This window comes from Salvelinus fontinalis, chromosome 39 (assembly GCF_029448725.1).
Source record: "Salvelinus fontinalis isolate EN_2023a chromosome 39, ASM2944872v1, whole genome shotgun sequence".
Lineage (NCBI taxonomy): Eukaryota > Metazoa > Chordata > Actinopteri > Salmoniformes > Salmonidae > Salvelinus > Salvelinus fontinalis.
In genome coordinates, this window is record NC_074703.1 from 16,199,680 (window position 1) to 16,219,026 (window position 19,347).

General features: G+C 47.9%; 1 protein-coding gene across 2 annotated transcripts in view; it reads right to left on the reverse strand.

The window, feature by feature from the left end:
- Positions 1-19,347, reverse strand: part of LOC129838530 (uncharacterized) — a 58,567-nt gene that overhangs the window by 27,940 nt on the left and 11,280 nt on the right. The window contains exons 3-6 of one of the 2 annotated variants that reach the window (XM_055905569.1): positions 13,396-13,579; positions 11,148-11,609; positions 9,595-10,038; positions 1,700-1,852 (exon numbers count right to left, since the gene is read on the reverse strand). In XM_055905569.1, the coding sequence (XP_055761544.1) occupies positions 1,700-1,852; positions 9,595-10,038; positions 11,148-11,609; positions 13,396-13,579 (1,243 nt within the window). Of the gene's footprint in view, positions 1-1,693; positions 1,853-9,594; positions 10,039-11,147; positions 11,610-13,395; positions 14,438-19,347 lie in introns of those variants that run through there. The other variant, XM_055905570.1, reaches the window with a different exon arrangement.

Below are 19,347 nucleotides of genomic sequence, written 5' to 3' on the forward strand. Positions count from 1 at the left end.
CAACCCTGTACCTGGAGTGATGCAGGTACTGCAAGATGTTGTTCCAACTAGGCACCACACCTGACCAACTGAGTGATTCCCTACATTCAACACACCTGACCAACCGAGTGATTCCCTACATTCAACACACCTGACCAACCGAGTGATTCCCTACATTCAACACACCTGACCAACCGAGTGATTCCCTACATTCAACACACCTGACCAACCGAGTGATTCCCTACATTCAACACACCTGACCAACCGAGTGATTCCCTACATTCAACACACCTGACCAACCGAGTGATTCCCTACATTCAACACACCTGACCAACCGAGTGATTCCCTACATTCAACACACCTGACCAACCGAGTGATTCCCTACATTCAACACACCTGACCAACCGAGTGATTCCCTACATTCAACACACCTGACCAACCGAGTGATTCCCTACATTCAACACACCTGACCAACCAAGTGATTCCCTACATTCAACACACCTGACCAACCGAGTGATTCCCTACATTCAACACACCTGACCAACCGAGTGATTCCCTACATTCAACACACCTGGTCTTCCAGGTCAGTTAAATCAAAAACATGACGTGCCTGTGGACCTCTAGGACCAGGGTTGCCTACCCATGGCCTAGGGAGTGCTCCTGCCTCTACAATGCGTTGCGTGTGTCTCTGGGTGTGTTTCTGTTTGTCAGGTAAACCCCTTCAGGTGAGAAAAAAGGGAACTGTCTGTCTGTCTGATTGATTAAGGAGTTGTGGTGAAGGAAGTCCCGTGGATCAGCGTGGGTGAAACACATTGTGTTGACACACTTTCAGTTAGGCTGGGAGTTAACCCCCTCATTAGCCATGACAATGCAACCTATTGTAAAGACACACTGTATTTGCTTTCCAGGCTCTATACTGATAATAGATGTCTATATTTGTCAATTGAGGAAGATGTTACACCACTGACATGATCCCACCACATCCTCAGGGCAAAGGTCATGGAGGTCAGACGGAGGTTCAGGTCAAGCGAGCAGGTTAAACATCTTAAACACCTTGTCAGGGATTAGAGGGGATGAGAGAAGCTTGGGGAAGTCCTCAGTGAGTGAGAAAATCACTGTCTGCGTTGGGTAATGTTCCACTTCACAGCTCACTGCACTGACCAACCTCGAGACACACACACACGCATTTACTGTACACACACAAAGACGTGACACAGTGTTCCACAACAGAGCGCTGAGATACACACATCACTGTCACACCCCAGTCCATAACATTAGAGCGGCTGAGGAAGGAGAGCATGTTTAATTAATGGTGGTTAGACAAACATGGCCACAACAACAACAACAACCACAAATAGGAAAAAGACAATTAGGTGCCGTGACCTTTGCATTGACATAACTGTCTAAATAATGGTAATTAATTTGAACACCATGGACTGCCCAGGTAGAAACCACTCTAAACATCAGGTACAGTCCACAAGCAGCTGGTTAAGCATTCACCTGCTCTAAAAAAATAAACAGTTAATTCACCAACTTTGATACAAAGTAAAAAGCCAATGGCCATACAACAAAGCTCTTCTTTTCCAAGTGTCTACAGTTAGAGGAGCACATGTTTGACATAAATATAGAGCACGTTTCTGATGTAATCATTGTGTAGACCCTTGACAGGTTTTATACGATCTACTGGACATAATGTGGGTGCTCTGTACAGGACCTGTACCAGGTGGGCTGCAGTCTGCTGGGCTGAGTGGGTGGTCTAGGGACAGACAGGAGCCTGTCCGCGGGGCGATGGCCTCCAGTTCATCAAACACATGGGACTGGCTAGAGCTGACCTGAGAACAGCGGGACCAGGTGGACACTGTGTCACCGCCATCTGAAACAGCACAAGCAGGATTGGCATATCACATAGAGAATATACTACTGTACTGTGTTACATGATGCAATAGAAATGGAGGATTGGGTTAGAAATAGAGGATCCGTTCCGAGCAGAACCCCTATTTATTTATTTACAGTGTTCCGACCAGCATAATAAAGTTCTGAACCGGTTCGAACCCCCCCAAAAAGTAACAGTTAATACAGTTCCTTTTCGTTCATTTTTTACCCTGTGAAATCAACATGGTTCTTTCATTTAGTCCACCAAGAAGCGTGGATAGAGCAACTTGCTGTGGAATGTGTAAGCTAGTTGTTTACACGTTTGAGGACAGATAAGTGCAGGTGAGAGATGTGACTGAAATTTCACGGGTGGGGAGAGAGCGAGAGAGAGGAGTGGACGTGGAGGGGACTTGGCTTGAATTGCTGGGCATCATGACATGATGTGAATTGGAATATGTTTATGCTATTACTAGCATCATAACTTCACTGAATTACAGAATTACAATATATACTAGACATTAGGGGGAAAAAATGTGATAAAACATTTACATTATTACATTATTAACTGGTTCAAGATTTAAAAGTAACGATTCTGTTCCGTAACACTAGCGATCCCTTTCTTTCCCGGTTCTGTTTCCATTCCTCTAAAGGAAAAATGGGTTTTCGCTGCTCCCTGAACTGGTTCCAACACCTGGTTGTAACTCAATTAGTCCCTGACTGCCTGTCCCCTCTAGGCTTCACAGAGACGGCTTGGTATCATACCCATGCACACACAACAAACACACACTTCACCCAGACACCCAGCAAACTCCCACTCCTTCTTGCCCTGAGCCGGTGTCATCAACCCTCCACCCCACCACCAAACCAGGACCTCCACTGGAGAGGATGCCCCCCCAGGTGGAGTCTGTGTCAGCCTACACAGAGCCAGTCAGACCCTGGGGCTACGGGAGATGCTACTATACACACAGGAGCAATGCTCTCCCTCTAAGCCCTCATTACCACATACCTCACTCACAGGATAGGCCAAACGTCCGCCCTTAAATCACTCTTTACTTGACTCTTCTCAAAACAGTCAAAACACACCTGCTTTCTTTGCCTTTTTTTTGTAACGGTAACTGAAAATGGTGTGCTGAGGGTTTCTGTCACAATGACAGCCTTAGAGAATGAGCTCTTCTTCTCTCGTATGGACATGTAAAACAGATAGCAGACACACATAATATATACACACGCAAATAAAAAACACACAAACTCAGCTCCTTTACGTCTGACGACACACACACACACACACACACACACACACACACACACACACACACACACACACACACACACACACACACACACACACACACACACACACACACACACACACACACACACACACACACACACACACACACACACACACACACATCATTGTGCATTCCAGTGCCTCGGCTCTCTACTCAGAGAGACAATGGAGGGACTTGACTTGACACTTTAAAGCATATTGCTGCTGTCAAGTCAGCCTTCATTCTGAGGAGTGCTACTGAGTCAGGGCGGTGGTGTTGGTGGATACGGGGGCGTTGGGGCAAGGCCAGGCAGGGCAGGAAGGAGTCAGCCCAGACAAGGCTCCTCTGTGTCCCCATGTACCCCCCTGTCCCCCCACTCTGGCCACACCGTGGGGCTGAAAGGCTGGGCGGTGCCCTGGGTCTGGGTGGTGGAGAGGCCAGGCAGGGCACCACAATAGGCCAGCGTCCCACTCCATTGTCAAGGACAGTTACACTCTGGAGATGATGCTCAATGAGGGGTCGCCTTGGGGTCGCCCTCTGATTGTTGGGCCCTGGCGTGGGGACCTGAAAGGGAGCTGAGGGGAGCACACAAAGAGAGGACCCCATTTGAAAAGGACTGCAGAGGGGTTCCTGCACACCAAATACACCCACACACTGCACACACACACACACACGAGAGGGATCATTAATTAGCCTGTATAACACTCTGGCCAAGACATTGACATCCCCAACTATGGGAATGAAATTCAGCAAATTCATAAAAATGTATATTTTGTTCTCACATACATTATACTGTCGATATTTTAATAATATGGAAAAAATAACAAACTTCATCTTATATATTGCTTGCATATTGAACGTAAACTCAGCAAATAAGAAATGTCCTCTCACTGTCAACTGCGTTTATTTTCAGAAAACTTAACGTGTAAATATTTGTATGAACATAAGATTCAACAACTGAGACATAAACTGAACAAGTTCCACAGACATGACTAACATAAATGGAATAATGTGTCCCTGAACAAAGGGGGGGTCAAAATCAAAAGTAACAGTCGGTATCTGGTGTGGCCACCAGCGGCATAAAGTACTGTTGTGCATCTCCTCCTCATGGACTGCACCAGATTTGCCAGTTCTTGCTGTGAGATATTACCCCACTCTTCCACCAAGGCACCTGCAAGTTCCCGGACATTTCTGGGGGGAATGGCCCTAGCCCTCACCCTCTGATCCAACAAGTCCCAGATGTGCTCAATGGGATTGAGATCTGGGCTCTTCACTGGCCATGGCAGAACACTGACATTCCTGTCTTGCAGGAAATCACACACAGAACGAGCAGTATGGCTGGTGGCATTGTTATGCTGGAGGGTCATGTCAGGATGAGCCTGCAGGAAGGGTACCACATGAGGGAGGTGGATGTCTTCCCTGTAACGCACAGCTTTGAGATTGTCTGCAATGACAACAAGCTCAGTCCGATGATGCTGTGACACACCGCCCCAGACCATGACGAACCCTCCACTTCCAAATCGATCCCGCTCCAGAGTACAGGCCTCGGTATAACGCTCATTCCTTTGACGATAAATGCGAATCCGACCATCACCCCTGGTGAGACAAAATCACGACACGTCAGTGAAGAGCACTTTTTTGCCAGTCCTGTCTGGTCCAGCGACGGTGGGTTTGTGCCCATAGGCGACGTTGTTGCCGGTGATGTCTGGTGAGGACCTGCCTTACAACAGGCCTACAAGCCCTCAATCCAACCTCTGTCAGCTTATTGCGGACAGTCTGAGCACTGATGGAGGGATTGTGCGTTCCTGGTGTAACTCGGGCAGTTGTTGTTGCCACCCTGTACCTGTCCCGCAGGTGTCATGTTCGGATGTACCAATCCTGTGCAGGTGTTATTACACGTTGTCTGCCACTGCGAGGACGATCAGCTGTCTGTCCTGTCTCCCTGTAGCGCCGTCTTAGGCGTCTCACTGTTCGGACATTGCAATTTATTGCCCTGGCCACATCTGCAGTCCTCATGCCTCCTTGCAGCTTGCCTAAGGCACGTTGACACAGATGAGCAGGGACCCTGGGCATCTTTCTTTTGGTGTTTTTCAGTCAGTAGAAAGGCTTCTTTAGTGCCCAAAGTTTTCATAACAGTGACCTTAATTGCCTACTGTCTGTAAGCTGTTAGTGTCTTAAAGACCGTTCCACAGGTGTATGTTCATTAATTGTTTATGGGTCATTGAACAAGCATGGGAAACAGTGTTTAAACCCTTTACAATGAAGATCTGTGAAGTTATTTGGATTTTTACAAATTATCTTTGAAAGACAGGGTCCTGAAAAAGGGCCATTTCTTTTTTTGCTGAGTTTAGAATTGTAAAATGTTGAAATGTTTTCACCAAAACCTGGGTCTGTCTACATCTGGGTGAAATATTTTTATTTTATAATTCAATTAATTTAACCTTCATTTGACTAGGCAAGTCAGTTAAGAACAAATTCTTATTCTACATTTATTTCTGTGTGAAATAAATGAACCAGTGACTTGCTCTGCGACTGCCCCGTAGAGAACAGCATGCCACCATATAGCTGTATCTCCCCATAGAGAACAGTGTATCACCATATAGCTGTATCTCCCCATAGAGAACAGTGTATCACCATATAGCTGTATCTCCCCATAGAGAACAGTGTATCACCATATAGCTGTATCTCCCCATAGAGAACAGTGTATCACCATATAGCTGTATCTCCCCATAGAGAACAGTGTATCACCATATAGCTGTATCTCCCCATAGAGAACAGTGTATCACCATATAGCTGTATCTCCCCATAGAGAACAGTGTATCACCATATAGCTGTATCTCCCCATAGAGAACAGTGTATCACCATATAGCTGTATCTCCCCATAGAGAACAGTGTATCACCATATAGCTGTATCTCCCCATAGAGAACAGTGTGCCACCATATAGCTGTATCTCCCCATAGAGAACAGTGTATCACCATATAGCTGTATCTCCCCATAGGGAACAGTGTATCACCATATAGCTGTATCTCCCCATAGGGAACAGTGTATCACCATATAGCTCTATCACCCCATAGAGAACAGTGTATCACCATATAGCTGTATCTCCCCATAGAGAACAGTGTGCCACCATATAGCTGTATCTCCCCATAGAGAACAGTGTATCACCATATAGCTGTATCTCCCCATAGAGAACAGTGTATCACCATATAGCTGTATCTCCCCATAGAGAACAGTGTGCCACCATATAGCTGTATCTCCCCATAGAGAACAGTGTATCACCATATAGCTGTATCACCCCATAGAGAACAGTGTGCCACCATATAGCTGTATCTCCCCATAGAGAACAGTGTATCACCATATAGCTGTATCTCCCCATAGAGAACAGTGTATCACCATATAGCTGTATCACCCTATAGAGAACAGTGTATCACCATATAGCTGTATCTCCCCATAGAGAACAGTGTATCACCATATAGCTGTATCTCCCCATAGAGAACAGTGTATCACCATATAGCTGTATCTCCCCATAGAGAACAGTGTATCACCATATAGCTGTATCTCCCCATAGAGAACAGTGTATCACCATATAGCTGTATCTCCCCATAGAGAACAGTGTATCACCATATAGCTGTATCTCCCCATAGAGAACAGTGTGCCACCATATAGCTGTATCTCCCCATAGAGAACAGTGTATCACCATATAGCTGTATCTCCCCATAGAGAACAGTGTATCACCATATAGCTGTATCTCCCCATAGAGAACAGTGTATCACCATATAGCTGTATCTCCCCATAGAGAACAGCATGCCACCATATAGCTGTATCTCCCCATAGAGAACAGTGTATCACCATATAGCTGTATCTCCCCATAGAGAACAGTGTATCACCATATAGCTGTATCACCCTATAGAGAACAGTGTATCACCATATAGCTGTATCTCCCCATAGGGAACAGTGTATCACCATATAGCTGTATCTCCCCATAGAGAACAGTGTATCACCATATAGCTGTATCTCCCCATAGAGAACAGTGTATCACCATATAGCTGTATCACCCTATAGAGAACAGTGTATCACCATATAGCTGTATCTCCCCATAGAGAACAGTGTATCACCATATAGCTGTATCTCCCCATAGAGAACAGTGTATCACCATATAGCTGTATCTCCCCATAGAGAACAGTGTATCACCATATAGCTGTATCTCCCCATAGAGAACAGTGTATCACCATATAGCTGTATCTCCCCATAGAGAACAGTGTATCACCATATAGCTGTATCACCCCATAGAGAACAGTGCATCACCATATAGCTGTATCCCCCATAGAGAACAGTGTATCACCATATAGCTGTATCCCCCATAGAGAACAGTGTATCACCATATAGCTGTATCTCCCCATAGAGAACAGTGTGCCACCATATAGATGTATCTCTGTCACGTTCCTGACCTGTTTTCTCTTGTTTTGTATTTATTTAGTATGGTCAGGGCGTGAGTTGGGTGGGTTGTCTATGTGTTGTTTTCTATGTTGGGGTTTTGTGTGTTCGGCCTGGTATGATTCTCAATCAGAGGCAGCTGTCAATCGTTGTCCCTGATTGAGAATCATACTTAGGCAGCCGGGGTTTCACGTGTGTTTTTGTGGGTGTTTGTCTTTCGTGTCAGTATTCGTGCCACACGGGACTGTTTTCGGTTGGATTCTATTTGTTCATTTGTTTCATTGTAGTGTTCAGTTAATTTTATACTAAATTATGGACACTTTCCACTCTGCGTCTTGGTCCGATCCCTACACCTCCTCTTCAGACGAAGAGGAGGAAATCTGCCGTTACAATCTCCCCATAGAGAACAGTGTAATACCATATAGCTGTATCCCCCATAGAGAACAGTGTATCACCATATAGCTGTATCTCCCCATAGAGAACAGTGTGCCACCATATAGCTGTATCCCCCATAGAGAACAGTGTATCACCATATAGCTGTATCTCCCCATAGAGAACAGTGTATCACCATATAGCTGTATCCCCCATAGAGAACAGTGTATCACCATATAGCTGTATCTCCCTATAGAGAACAGTGTATCACCATATAGCTGTATCTCCCTATAGAGAACAGTGTATCACCATATAGCTGTATCTCCCCATAGAGAACAGTGTATCACCATATAGCTGTATCTCCCCATAGAGAACAGTGTATCACCATATAGCTGTATCTCCCCATAGAGAACAGTGTGCCACCATATAGAACTGTAGATATCTATGAGAGAAATGGTCACAATGTATATGTAAAAGCAATGATTTATGATATTTCTCTGTTTGCTTTTGTATATTCTGTATAAAATGTACATAACGCAGTCTATTGTACAAGGTACCGATTTATAGATTTGTGATGTTTTCTTTCTTGATCATGAGACATATGCTATTATAGAAGCCAGGTGTGTGTGCCGACTATTTACAGTGAGGAAAGCCCTAAGGCCGGGAATGGTTGTGTTTTTTTTCATCTTTCATTTATGCACTTGATTGATTTCTGGGGCACCATGATGTTCTAATAAACATATTTATGTTACATTCAAGCCTCAGTTTTGGATGTATTCCTTTTTTCAACAGTGTGCTGGTCGAAATCTCTTTCAGTATTCTTATTTTGACTCCTACGCACCTGGAACCGACACTAATCAGTAGAAAGGACCTCAGAAGAGCGCAGACGCCTTCTCAATACCTCTGTTAGAGAATGAAAATCCCTACACAATTTCCCAATTGTTTGCTCTCTTTTCATAGTCTTTCATAAAGTCCCCCATAAAAGTCAGATGTCAGTGGCCCCGTCCTTTATCTCTATTCTAAACGGTAAATTAGCTGCGACGGAAAGCCGCTATATTCTATTGTGGACCGTAGCTCTAACTGTTTCCCCCGTCAGCGTGCGGTGGTCAGTGTGGATTTATGACCATCGGCTACACGTCTCCCTTTCAGCGACCGGGAGAATGGAGAGAACGCGGGGAAGCCGCGGCTGAGTGGGGACGGCACACGAGGCAGGGAACCCCCCACTCCCTCCTATTGTGAAGGGGCCTCGCGCGCCTTTGAACTGGGAATCAAACGGTACCAGCTCTTCATCAAAAGAATCCTCTTTCTATTGCTGCTTTAAAGGAAAAAGAAAAGCTTTCTGCGTTATTTATTATGAGGGGAAACAAAACAGGGCTGACAGCAGACCCTCACAATGCAGACCGGCGATGGGGACAGGAGCATCTGATCCGAGGAGGATGTCTCTATAGAGCCAGGCTTTGATTTCCTCTGTTGTCTGTTGGCTGCCGTCTCTTTGTACCAGGGAAGATGTCCAGCCATGTTGTGGACAATCAGCCCTGTGGCGCTAGCTAAGGGGCACCAGTGTTGGCTGCTGCTGGGCGGGGAGGGATTCTGGGAAGAAGGCTGGGAGGGCTGGGAAGGAGGCTGTGAACGGCCCATATGGGACAAGCAGGGATCATTCCTCACCTCTGACAGGAGAGATGGGGGGAAGGATGGACCAGCGGTGTGATGTCCAGTCCTGCCTCTCCACTACCACAGGAGATGAGGTCAAACCTGACCCTAACCCTGACCCTGGTCGGGGAGTTATCCTGCACTGTGGGCTGGGGCAGGACTGCCAGGTGTCTGAGGGGAAAGCTAGGGTAGTAGGGTCTGGGTTGGGGTCCAGGGATGGGTCTGGGTAGGGTGGGAGGACATGGCCTGTCTGGGGCTCCGTGGTGGTCCAGTCAGGTGGGCAGTGTTGGGCCTGGTGAGGGAGGGGATGGTGTAGAGGGTGGTGAGGCGCTGGGTTTGGGGGCTGGTGTGTTGGGGGGTCCTGTGGGGTGCAGGAGGCCAGAGCAGACAGGGACATGGAAGAGGAGCCGTGCTGGGAGAGAGGAGAGCCACCCTCTGAGTCCAGGTCACTCAGATTCGCTGTAAAAAGAAAAAAAGATATATGGAATAATTATCCTTCCATTTGAAATGATAGGAAAGCAAGCCTTGGCTACAATTAAACATTCAAGTCTGTGTACAAAATCACAGAATATTTAAGGATTTCGATCACCTACACTACCATTCAAAAGTTTGCAAAGAAAAAGCCATATCTCAGACTGGACAATAAAAAGAAAAGATTAAGATGGGCAAAAGAACACAGACACTGGACATAGGAACTCTGCCTAGAAGGCCAGCATCCCAGAGTTGCCTCTTCACTGTTGACGTTGAGTGGTGTTGTGCGGGTACTATTTAATGAAGCTGCCAGTTGAGGACTTGTGAGGTGTCTATTTCTCAAACTAGACATTCTAATGTACTTTTCATCTTGCTCAGTTGTGCACCGGGGCCTCCAACACCTCTTTCTACTGTATTCTGGTTAGAGCCAGTTTGCGCTGTTCTGTGAAGGGAGTAGTACACAGCAGTGTATGAGATCTTCAGTTTCTTGGCAATTTCGCGCATGGAATAGCCTTCATTTCTCCGAACAAGAATAGACTGACGAGTTTCAGAAGAATGTTCTTTGTTTCTGGCCATTTTGAGCCTTCGAACCCACAAATGCTGATTCTCCAGATACTCAACTAGTCCAAAGAAGGCCAGTTTTATTGCTTCTTTAAATCAGAACAACAGTTTTCAGCTGTGCTAACATAATTGCAAAAGGGTTTTCTAATGATCAATTAGCCTTTTAAAATGATCAAATTGGATTAGCTAACACAATGTGCCACTGGAACAGGAGTGATGGTCGCTGATAATGGGCCTATGTAAATATTCCATAAAAAAATCAGCAGTTTCCAGCAACAATATTCATTTACATCATTAACAATGTCTACACTGTATTTCTGATCAATTGATGCTATTTTAATGCACAACAAATGTGCTTTTCTTTAAATAACAACGACATTTCTAAGTGACCCCAAACTTTTGAACAGTGGTAGTGTACAACAGTTACAGTAATTATGAATTTCTACATTTATGAAACAACTAATTAGCCCATGGGGAATGCAACAGCTTTGAATACATTTCACTTCAATTGTCTCAAAGCAGCGTAGGTACAATACCACATAGAGGACTGCTCCGGCCACTACCCAGGTCTGTGCTTCGGCTGAACTGGCTGGATGGTGGGCGGCTAAAGTCTGAGAGAGAACCCTCACAGACACTAGGGACTGGAGAGACTGAGGGGTCTATGTCCTCAGGACCAGAATTGGGCTCCTGGTCTGGCCTTAGAGGGCGGAAGGCCCCTGAGGAAGCCGAAGTGCCTTCATCCATCTCTTCAACACCATCCTCTGTTTCCTTCTCTCCTTTCTGAGTATGGACATGAGGTAGGGCTGAGGCTGGAGCAGGGTTGGATCCAGTCCCCTGCTGCCCAGAGTCAGTGACAGTAGAGGATGTTGGACTTGGGCAGACTGGGAGCTCAGGGGAGGCTCTGCTGGGAGAGGGAGAGACTGGCACTGGAACACAGGGAACAACAACAGCTAAGCGCCTCCCTCTGGTGGTGCTGCAGTGCTGCAGGCTCCTGGAGTCTGCAATAGACAGGGTAAATACATTACACAAGCAGATATGCCCGGGGGGGGGGGTGCATTTTCCTCTCCTGTATTAAATTCAATACAGATTTTGATTAGTCTAATTTACGATGATACTGTCTTGTCAGAGACTGTCTCAACCTAGGCAAGGGGTATGCTGGGGATACAAGCTTTTAACTTTATGCATTGGGCATTGTTCAGTTCTGACAAAGAATGGTGGTGAATAGTTAACATGTGGGGTCCTCAGAGAGGGTCATCTATAAATGGTATTCATCATCTTTTACAGCTCAAAGGCGTCTCTGCCAATACCTGCCAGTGACATTTTCTTTCCCACTTTAGTGAGCCCTGGAGCAGACACTGTTTTCCCTGCTGTGTGGGTCAGTGCTCTAACAAAGGCTGAAGAAACCCCAACCTGTTGGACCAGCTGCCCAATTCCCATCTTAATATTATATATTCAGAATGATACCCAGTACTGGAGGCAGGGCTATTTATAAAAACTTGACTCATCATGATTTGTCATTCATTTTACGACATTCCACCCGCATATCAATTAACTGATCCAAATCCTGCATCTTGGCAGCTTATCCTCCTTTCCTGAGAGCAGCATTAGAATATCCTGATTAAGATGTCTGTATCTCCTAGAAGACATCTGTTATACCTCTACTCTGTCACACTCCTCTTGTCCTGCTCCTGAATCTGAACTTCACACTACCTGGGAACTCTCTCCTCTCTGCTCAGCCACTCTCTCTCTTCCCCACACTCCTCTTTTCATCCCCCTCTCAGATCCCTTCCACAAACATCAGCTCCAGCCGACACCGGCCCTCTTCCATCTCCCCTCTCTCTATTCTTTCTCTCTGCCTATGCACACTCCTTTTTTCTCTGCGGGGCCGGGGGGTTGTGAGACAATGCACTCTTGTTTCCTGGGGGTCTGTGTGACAGAGAGGAGTCAGCGGTAGCAGGGGGATACAGAGAGCTGCACTGGAGGAGAGCACATTTCTGCACTATTCTCCTCTCACAATGCCCTGCACTTCCCATCTGTTACACACACATGAAGTGCGTGTGTGTGTGTATGTGTGTGTATGCCTGTATATGAATGACATGTGTCAGGGGCACACAGCTACACACACCCCCTCCCGCTAATACCGCACAGCACGTTTCCCTCAGGGACCAGGGTCAGGGACGATTGTGTTGATGCCGACCACCATATGGTAGAATAATTGGTTTTTAGAACCCAATTCCAGAGCAGAGAAACACCCCAATCCCCCTGGTTCCCCCTTGGCTCCTCACACTCATCTCAAAGCCATGTGCTGTAGTGTGGCTATGGCCCTGGCGAGAGGGGTGGACAAATGCCTTCACATCAGAGGCAGGGCTCTGAAAGGAGCGGCAGGTATGCTGGCACAGCCTTTCATTGGCTAACACCCTAGCAGAGGACCACCAGGAGGGCGGCGCTATGGACACTTCCTCCCCAGAGCCGAAAGAGAGGGATTAGGCCTTAACAAAGTGGTTCGAGGGACGGATTAAGGACTAACGAAGGCCCAGGTGGTTACCTCCAATGCTCTTAACACTGAGACCTAGTTCCCTAATGAGCAACGGTGTGGGGTCAAAAGCAACAATGCCCTATGATACCACAAGGTTATCTGTCTCTGAAGATAAGATTAACAAGACATACTTTATTAATCACTGAGGAAGAATTGTGGGATTAATAAACTATTTCTTATCTTGTATGTTGTTGTTGTACAGTATATTGTATTGTCTAAGCAGCAGGAATGCTTTTGCTGTGGCTCACCTGCACATGAATGCGTCTTCAGGCCGCTAAGGGCTTGTCTTTGTTGTGTCGGTTCCTGGCGAGGAGGACGTGGCCTCGGGTTTCTGGATAGGAAACGTGGGGGTCTGAGGTCTGCAGGACAGGCCTTCATGTGAACCAGGAAACGAGGACACAGAGAAGGACGTCCATCACGGACAGTGTGGTCCTGAAAGGGACATCAAAAACATAGTATGGTCCTGAAAGGGACATCAAAAACATAGTGTGGTCCTGAAAGGGACATCAAAAACATAGTGTGGTCCTGAAAGGGACATCAAAAACATAGTGTGGTCCTGAAAGGGACATCAAAAACATAGTGTGGTCCTGAAAGAGACATCAAAAACATAGTGTGGTCCTGAAAGAGACATCAAAAACATAGTGTGGTCCTGAAAGAGACATCAAAAACATAGTGTGGTCCTGAAAGAGACATCAAAAACATAGTGTGGTCCTGAAAGGGACATCAAAAACATAGTGTGGTCCTGAAAGAGACATCAAAAACATAGTGTGGTCCTGAAAGGGACATCAAAAACATAGTGTGGTCCTGAAAGAGACATCAAAAACATAGTGTGGTCCTGAAAGAGACATCAAAAACATAGTGTGGTCCTGAAAGGGACATCAAAAACATAGTGTGGTCCTGAAAGAGACATCAAAAACATAGTGTGGTCCTGAAAGGGACATCAAAAACATAGTGTGGTCCTGAAAGGGACATCAAAAACATAGTGTGGGGCAGGGAGAGAGAGAAAGAAAGATCAGATGTATTTTGTTTTCGATCATTTAAATAAAATCCCAGTTTCCAAATACTGTAAATAAAGCAACATAAAGTCATTCTCCACATGCAACATGAAGGAGTATCACAGCATTAATTAAACGTGATCGCCAACGTACAGACAATTCAAATAATGCATGTCAACTTCAGTGCCCCCTTGTGTCTGAAGAACAGATCTCAGGCTACATGCATTCTCAACACAGCAGGAGAAAGATTCAACCTCTCCCTGCCTTCTTTAATTTACCTGTCTTGACCACACACCCACACACCCACCCACACACACCCAGCCACCCACCCACCCACACCCAGCCACACATACCCAGCCACACACACCCAGCCACCCACCCAGCCACCCACACACCCAGCCACCCACACACACACACACCCAGCCACCCACCCACCCACCCACACACACCCAGCCACCCACCCACCCACCCACCCACACACACACACCCAGCCACCCACCCACCCACCCACACACACACCCACACACTTCTGTGAGGATGATAAAGATTCTTTGAGCACACAGGACATGGTCCTATTGCTATTTAAACATGGGTCGTGCTGAGATAAAAGCAGGCGGGACGGTCAATATTAAACTTGTGGGGGGATGGGGCTGCACACGCCGCGCTACCCACTGCACGCCAGCCAGGGGACATTACTCAGCCCACAGACTCAGTGCCAGGGACTAATTCACTCCCTCTCTGGCCTTTAGAGAACAAACACCCAAATGTAATAAAATACCCACTGACACACACACGGAGAGAGGACATTTATTTGTCTTGGATTCCCGGCTACATCTGAGACACCTAAACAAAGTTCACCTCGTCTTTCACCTATCCCTTAACCCTTAACACAAAAACACACAACCACAGAAGCAGGCATGAACACACACACACACACACACACACACACACACACACACACACACACACACACACACACACACACACACACACACACACACACACACACACACACACACACACACACACACACACACACACACACACACACACACACACACACACAGCATGCCAGGGGGTGTGTGGAGATGAGCCCTCAGTACCCCTCAGACACAGAAAAAGAGATGCTGACTGTCTGTGACTCATGTGACTCACACAGGCAGGATCAGCCTTAAATCCCTCCACCATCTACACTCATTCCCTCTCCTCTGAGCTGAGGGTTTACACATTTGCATTCTTGTGAAGAAAAGAAAAGTGAGGAAGAAGAACAAGAGAACAAAGGTCCAGGAGCACGCCCTCCTCCTCACTCCTCTTCCTCACTCCCTCTATCTCCCCACACTCCCGCCCACTGAAGAGCTTTATGAGGTGAGAAGGGTGTCATCCAGCCCACAACGTGTCAGACCGTCAGAGGGCAGGTCTCAACACGCCCTTTACGGCAGGACCCTGCCATTACAACCCCACATACACACACATGCCTTACCTTCTAACTCCCGCTTGTACTACCTCTCCATTAAACATGTTTTTTTTTGGGGGGGGGGGGTGTACATGACCCCCAAAGCTGTAGATGTCCTGGTCTCTTAATTGGGTAACAGATACACACAACTGTACACACACATTTGTCACACCTGTATAACTAAAATGATTTTACTCAACCATGATGAGGTTCACTCAGTATTGGTATTTTAAGCAGCCTCCCACTCTGACACACCCACCCTGACACACCCTGACGGCTCACTCCATCCTGATTGATCTTCTCAGAGCAACAGAGTGGAGCCTATGACTACACCTAGGAGTCCTCTGGGCTCCTGCAGGGCCCCAGGAAACAGCCTGACCTCCTGGCATCAGGCAGCCCACACGCCGGCCTCACACAGAACAGCCAACCCAAAGCCAGCCCTGGATAATGTCATTACGGGCCTGTTTGTGGTCAACAGCTCCCTGATGGGGATGTACAAGCACTAGAAGATGAATGTAGGAAGTCTATTAGTCAGAGTCCCAGATGGCCTGCAGAGGAGAGGCCGGCGTGCGCTCTCGACCCCTCCAAACACACACACGCTAACACACACGCTTACACACAGGCTCACACTCACACACACTTAATTGCACTTTTTCTGAGTGAACCCACTGACAGGGAGACGACTCGAGGCGAAACAGAAGTGTGTTTCTGTCCTGTGTGTGTCTGTCTAGAGGAGGAACAGAGAATTCCTCACAGAGAGCCTGGCGTATAAGAAAGCCAGGCTTAGGCTCTAACAAGGTTAAACCCATGAAAAAGAGTGACTTTTTAAATCATGGAGATTTGTGTTTCTGCGGGGTGTAATTAGCTTTGCTCTGGTAGAGGAGAAGTTTGGGGTTGGGGGAGGTTTGTGGGGGGCAGAGGGGGGATGACAGTGGAGCGCATTGTGGAGTCCAGCGGATTCAGCAGAGTAAATCTGATTATCAGCTCGTGTCAGAAGCCAGGCTCAGATGCAGCTTAGCATTCAGAGCAACTGTCTACTTTCACTGAGAGAAAATGACCCTGCTTTGCTTTTCAGGCCCCTGAAGTAGTACTAGTGGCCCGCCAACTCGTCTTCCTAACCCCACATCCACCATCCAGAACAGGCCCACTACCTCAGCACAACAGGCCCACTACCCCAACACAACAAGCCCACTACCCCAACACAACAACACGTCAGGCCCACTACCCCAACACAACAACACAACAAGCCAATAACCCCAACAGAACAGGCCCACTACCCCAACACGACAGGCCCACTACCCCAACACAACAACAGGCCCACTACCCCAATGCAACAACATGACAAACCCATAACCCCAACACAACAGGCCCACTACCCCAACACAACAACAGGCTCACTACGCCAACACAACAGCACAACAGGCCCACTACCCCAATGCAACAACACAACAGGCCCTCTACCCCAACGCAACAACACAACAGGCCCACTACCCCAACGCAACAACACAGCAGGCCCTCTACCCCAACGCAACAACACAACAGGCCCACTACCCCAACGCAACAACACAACAGGCCCACTACCCCAACACAACAACACAACAGGTCCACTACCCCAACACAACAACACGACAGGTCCACTACCCCAACACAACAGGCCCTCTACTCCAACACAACAACACAACAGGCCCACTACCCCAACACAACAGGCCCTCTACCCCAACACAACAACACAACAGGCCCACTACCCCAACACAACAACACGGCAGGTCAACTACCCCAACACAACAGGCCCACTACCCCAACACAACAACACAACAGGCCCTCTACCCCAACACAACAGGCCCTCTACCCCAACACAACAGGCCCACTACCCCAACACAACAACACAACAGGCCCACTACCCCAACACAACAGGCCCACTACCCCAACACAACAACACAACAGACCCACTACCCCAACACAACAACACGGCAGGCCCACTACCCCAAGACAACAGCACAATAGGCCCACTACCCCAACACAACAGGCCCACTACCCCAACACAACAACACGACAGGCCCACTACCCCAACACAACAACAGGCCCACTACCCCAATGCAACAACACGGCAGGCCCACTACCCCAACACAACAGCACAACAGGCCCACTACCCCAACACAACAACACGACAGGCCCACTACTCCAACACAACAACACAACAGGCCCACTACCCCAACACAACAACAGGCCCACTACCCCAACACAACAACACAACAGGCTCACTACGCCAACACAACAACGCGGCAGGCCCACTACCCCAACACAAAAACACAACAGGCCCACTACCCCAACACAACAACACGGCAGGCCCACTACCCCAACACAACAGCACAACAGGCCCACTACCCCAACACAACAGGCCCACTACCCCAACACAACAACACGACAGGCCCACTACCCCAACACAACAACAGGCTCACTACGCCAACACAACAGCACAACAGGCCCACTACCCCAATGCAACAACACAACAGGCCCTCTACCCCAACGCAACAACACAACAGGCCCACTACCCCAACGCAACAACACAGCAGGCCCTCTACCCCAACGCAACAACACAACAGGCCCACTACCCCAACACAACAACACAAAAGGCCCACTACAACAACACGACAGGCCCACTACCCCAACGCAACAACACGACAGGCCCACTACCCCAACGCAACAACACGACAGGCCCACTACCCCGACACAACAACACAACAGGCCCACTACCCCAACACAACAACACAAAAGGCCCACTACCCCAACACAACAACACAAAAGGCCCTCTACCCCAACACAACAGGCCCACTACCCCAACACAACAACACAACAGGCCCACTACCCCGACACAACAACACAACAGGCCCACTACCCCAACACAACAAGCCCATAACCCCAACAGAACAGGCCCACTACCCCAACACGACAGGCCCACTACCCCAACACGACAGGCCCACTACCCCAACACAACAGGCCCACTACCCCAACACGACAGGCCCACTACCCCAACACAACAGGCCCACTACCCCAACACAACAGGCCCTCTACCCCAATGCAACAACACGACAAGCCCATAACCCGAACACAACAGGCCCACTACGCCAACACAACAACACAACAGGCCCACTACCCCAACACAACAACACAAAAGGCACACTACCCCAACACAACAACACAAAAGGCACACTACCCCAACGCAACAACACGACAGGCCCACTACGCCAACACAACAACACAACAGGCCCACTACCCCAACACATCAACACAAAAGGCCCACTACAACAACACAAAAGGCCCACTACCCCAACGCAACAACACAACAGGCCCACTACCCCAACGCAACAACACGACAGGCCCACTACCCCAACGCAAAAACACGACAGGCCCACTACCCCAACACAACAACACGACAGGCCCACTACCCCAACGCAACAACACGACAGGCCCACTACCCCAACACAACAGTACAAAGCTCTAGCCATTGTTATTGGCTGGGTCCCACTGAGTGGTAGAGATAGTCTTCCTTTGAAAACAGTGTTGAATAGATCTGGTAGAATAGAACAATAAGAACAATTTCCATGCCAGCTTTGACATAACGTCTTGGCATAATGATCAGTGTTAGTCCAACGGTGTGGTCACTGGTTACACTGATTCAGCAGCACCAGGCCCTGGTATGCAGAGAGGGCAATACTACTGCAATCACTGGCAGAGCCTGAGACAACAGAACA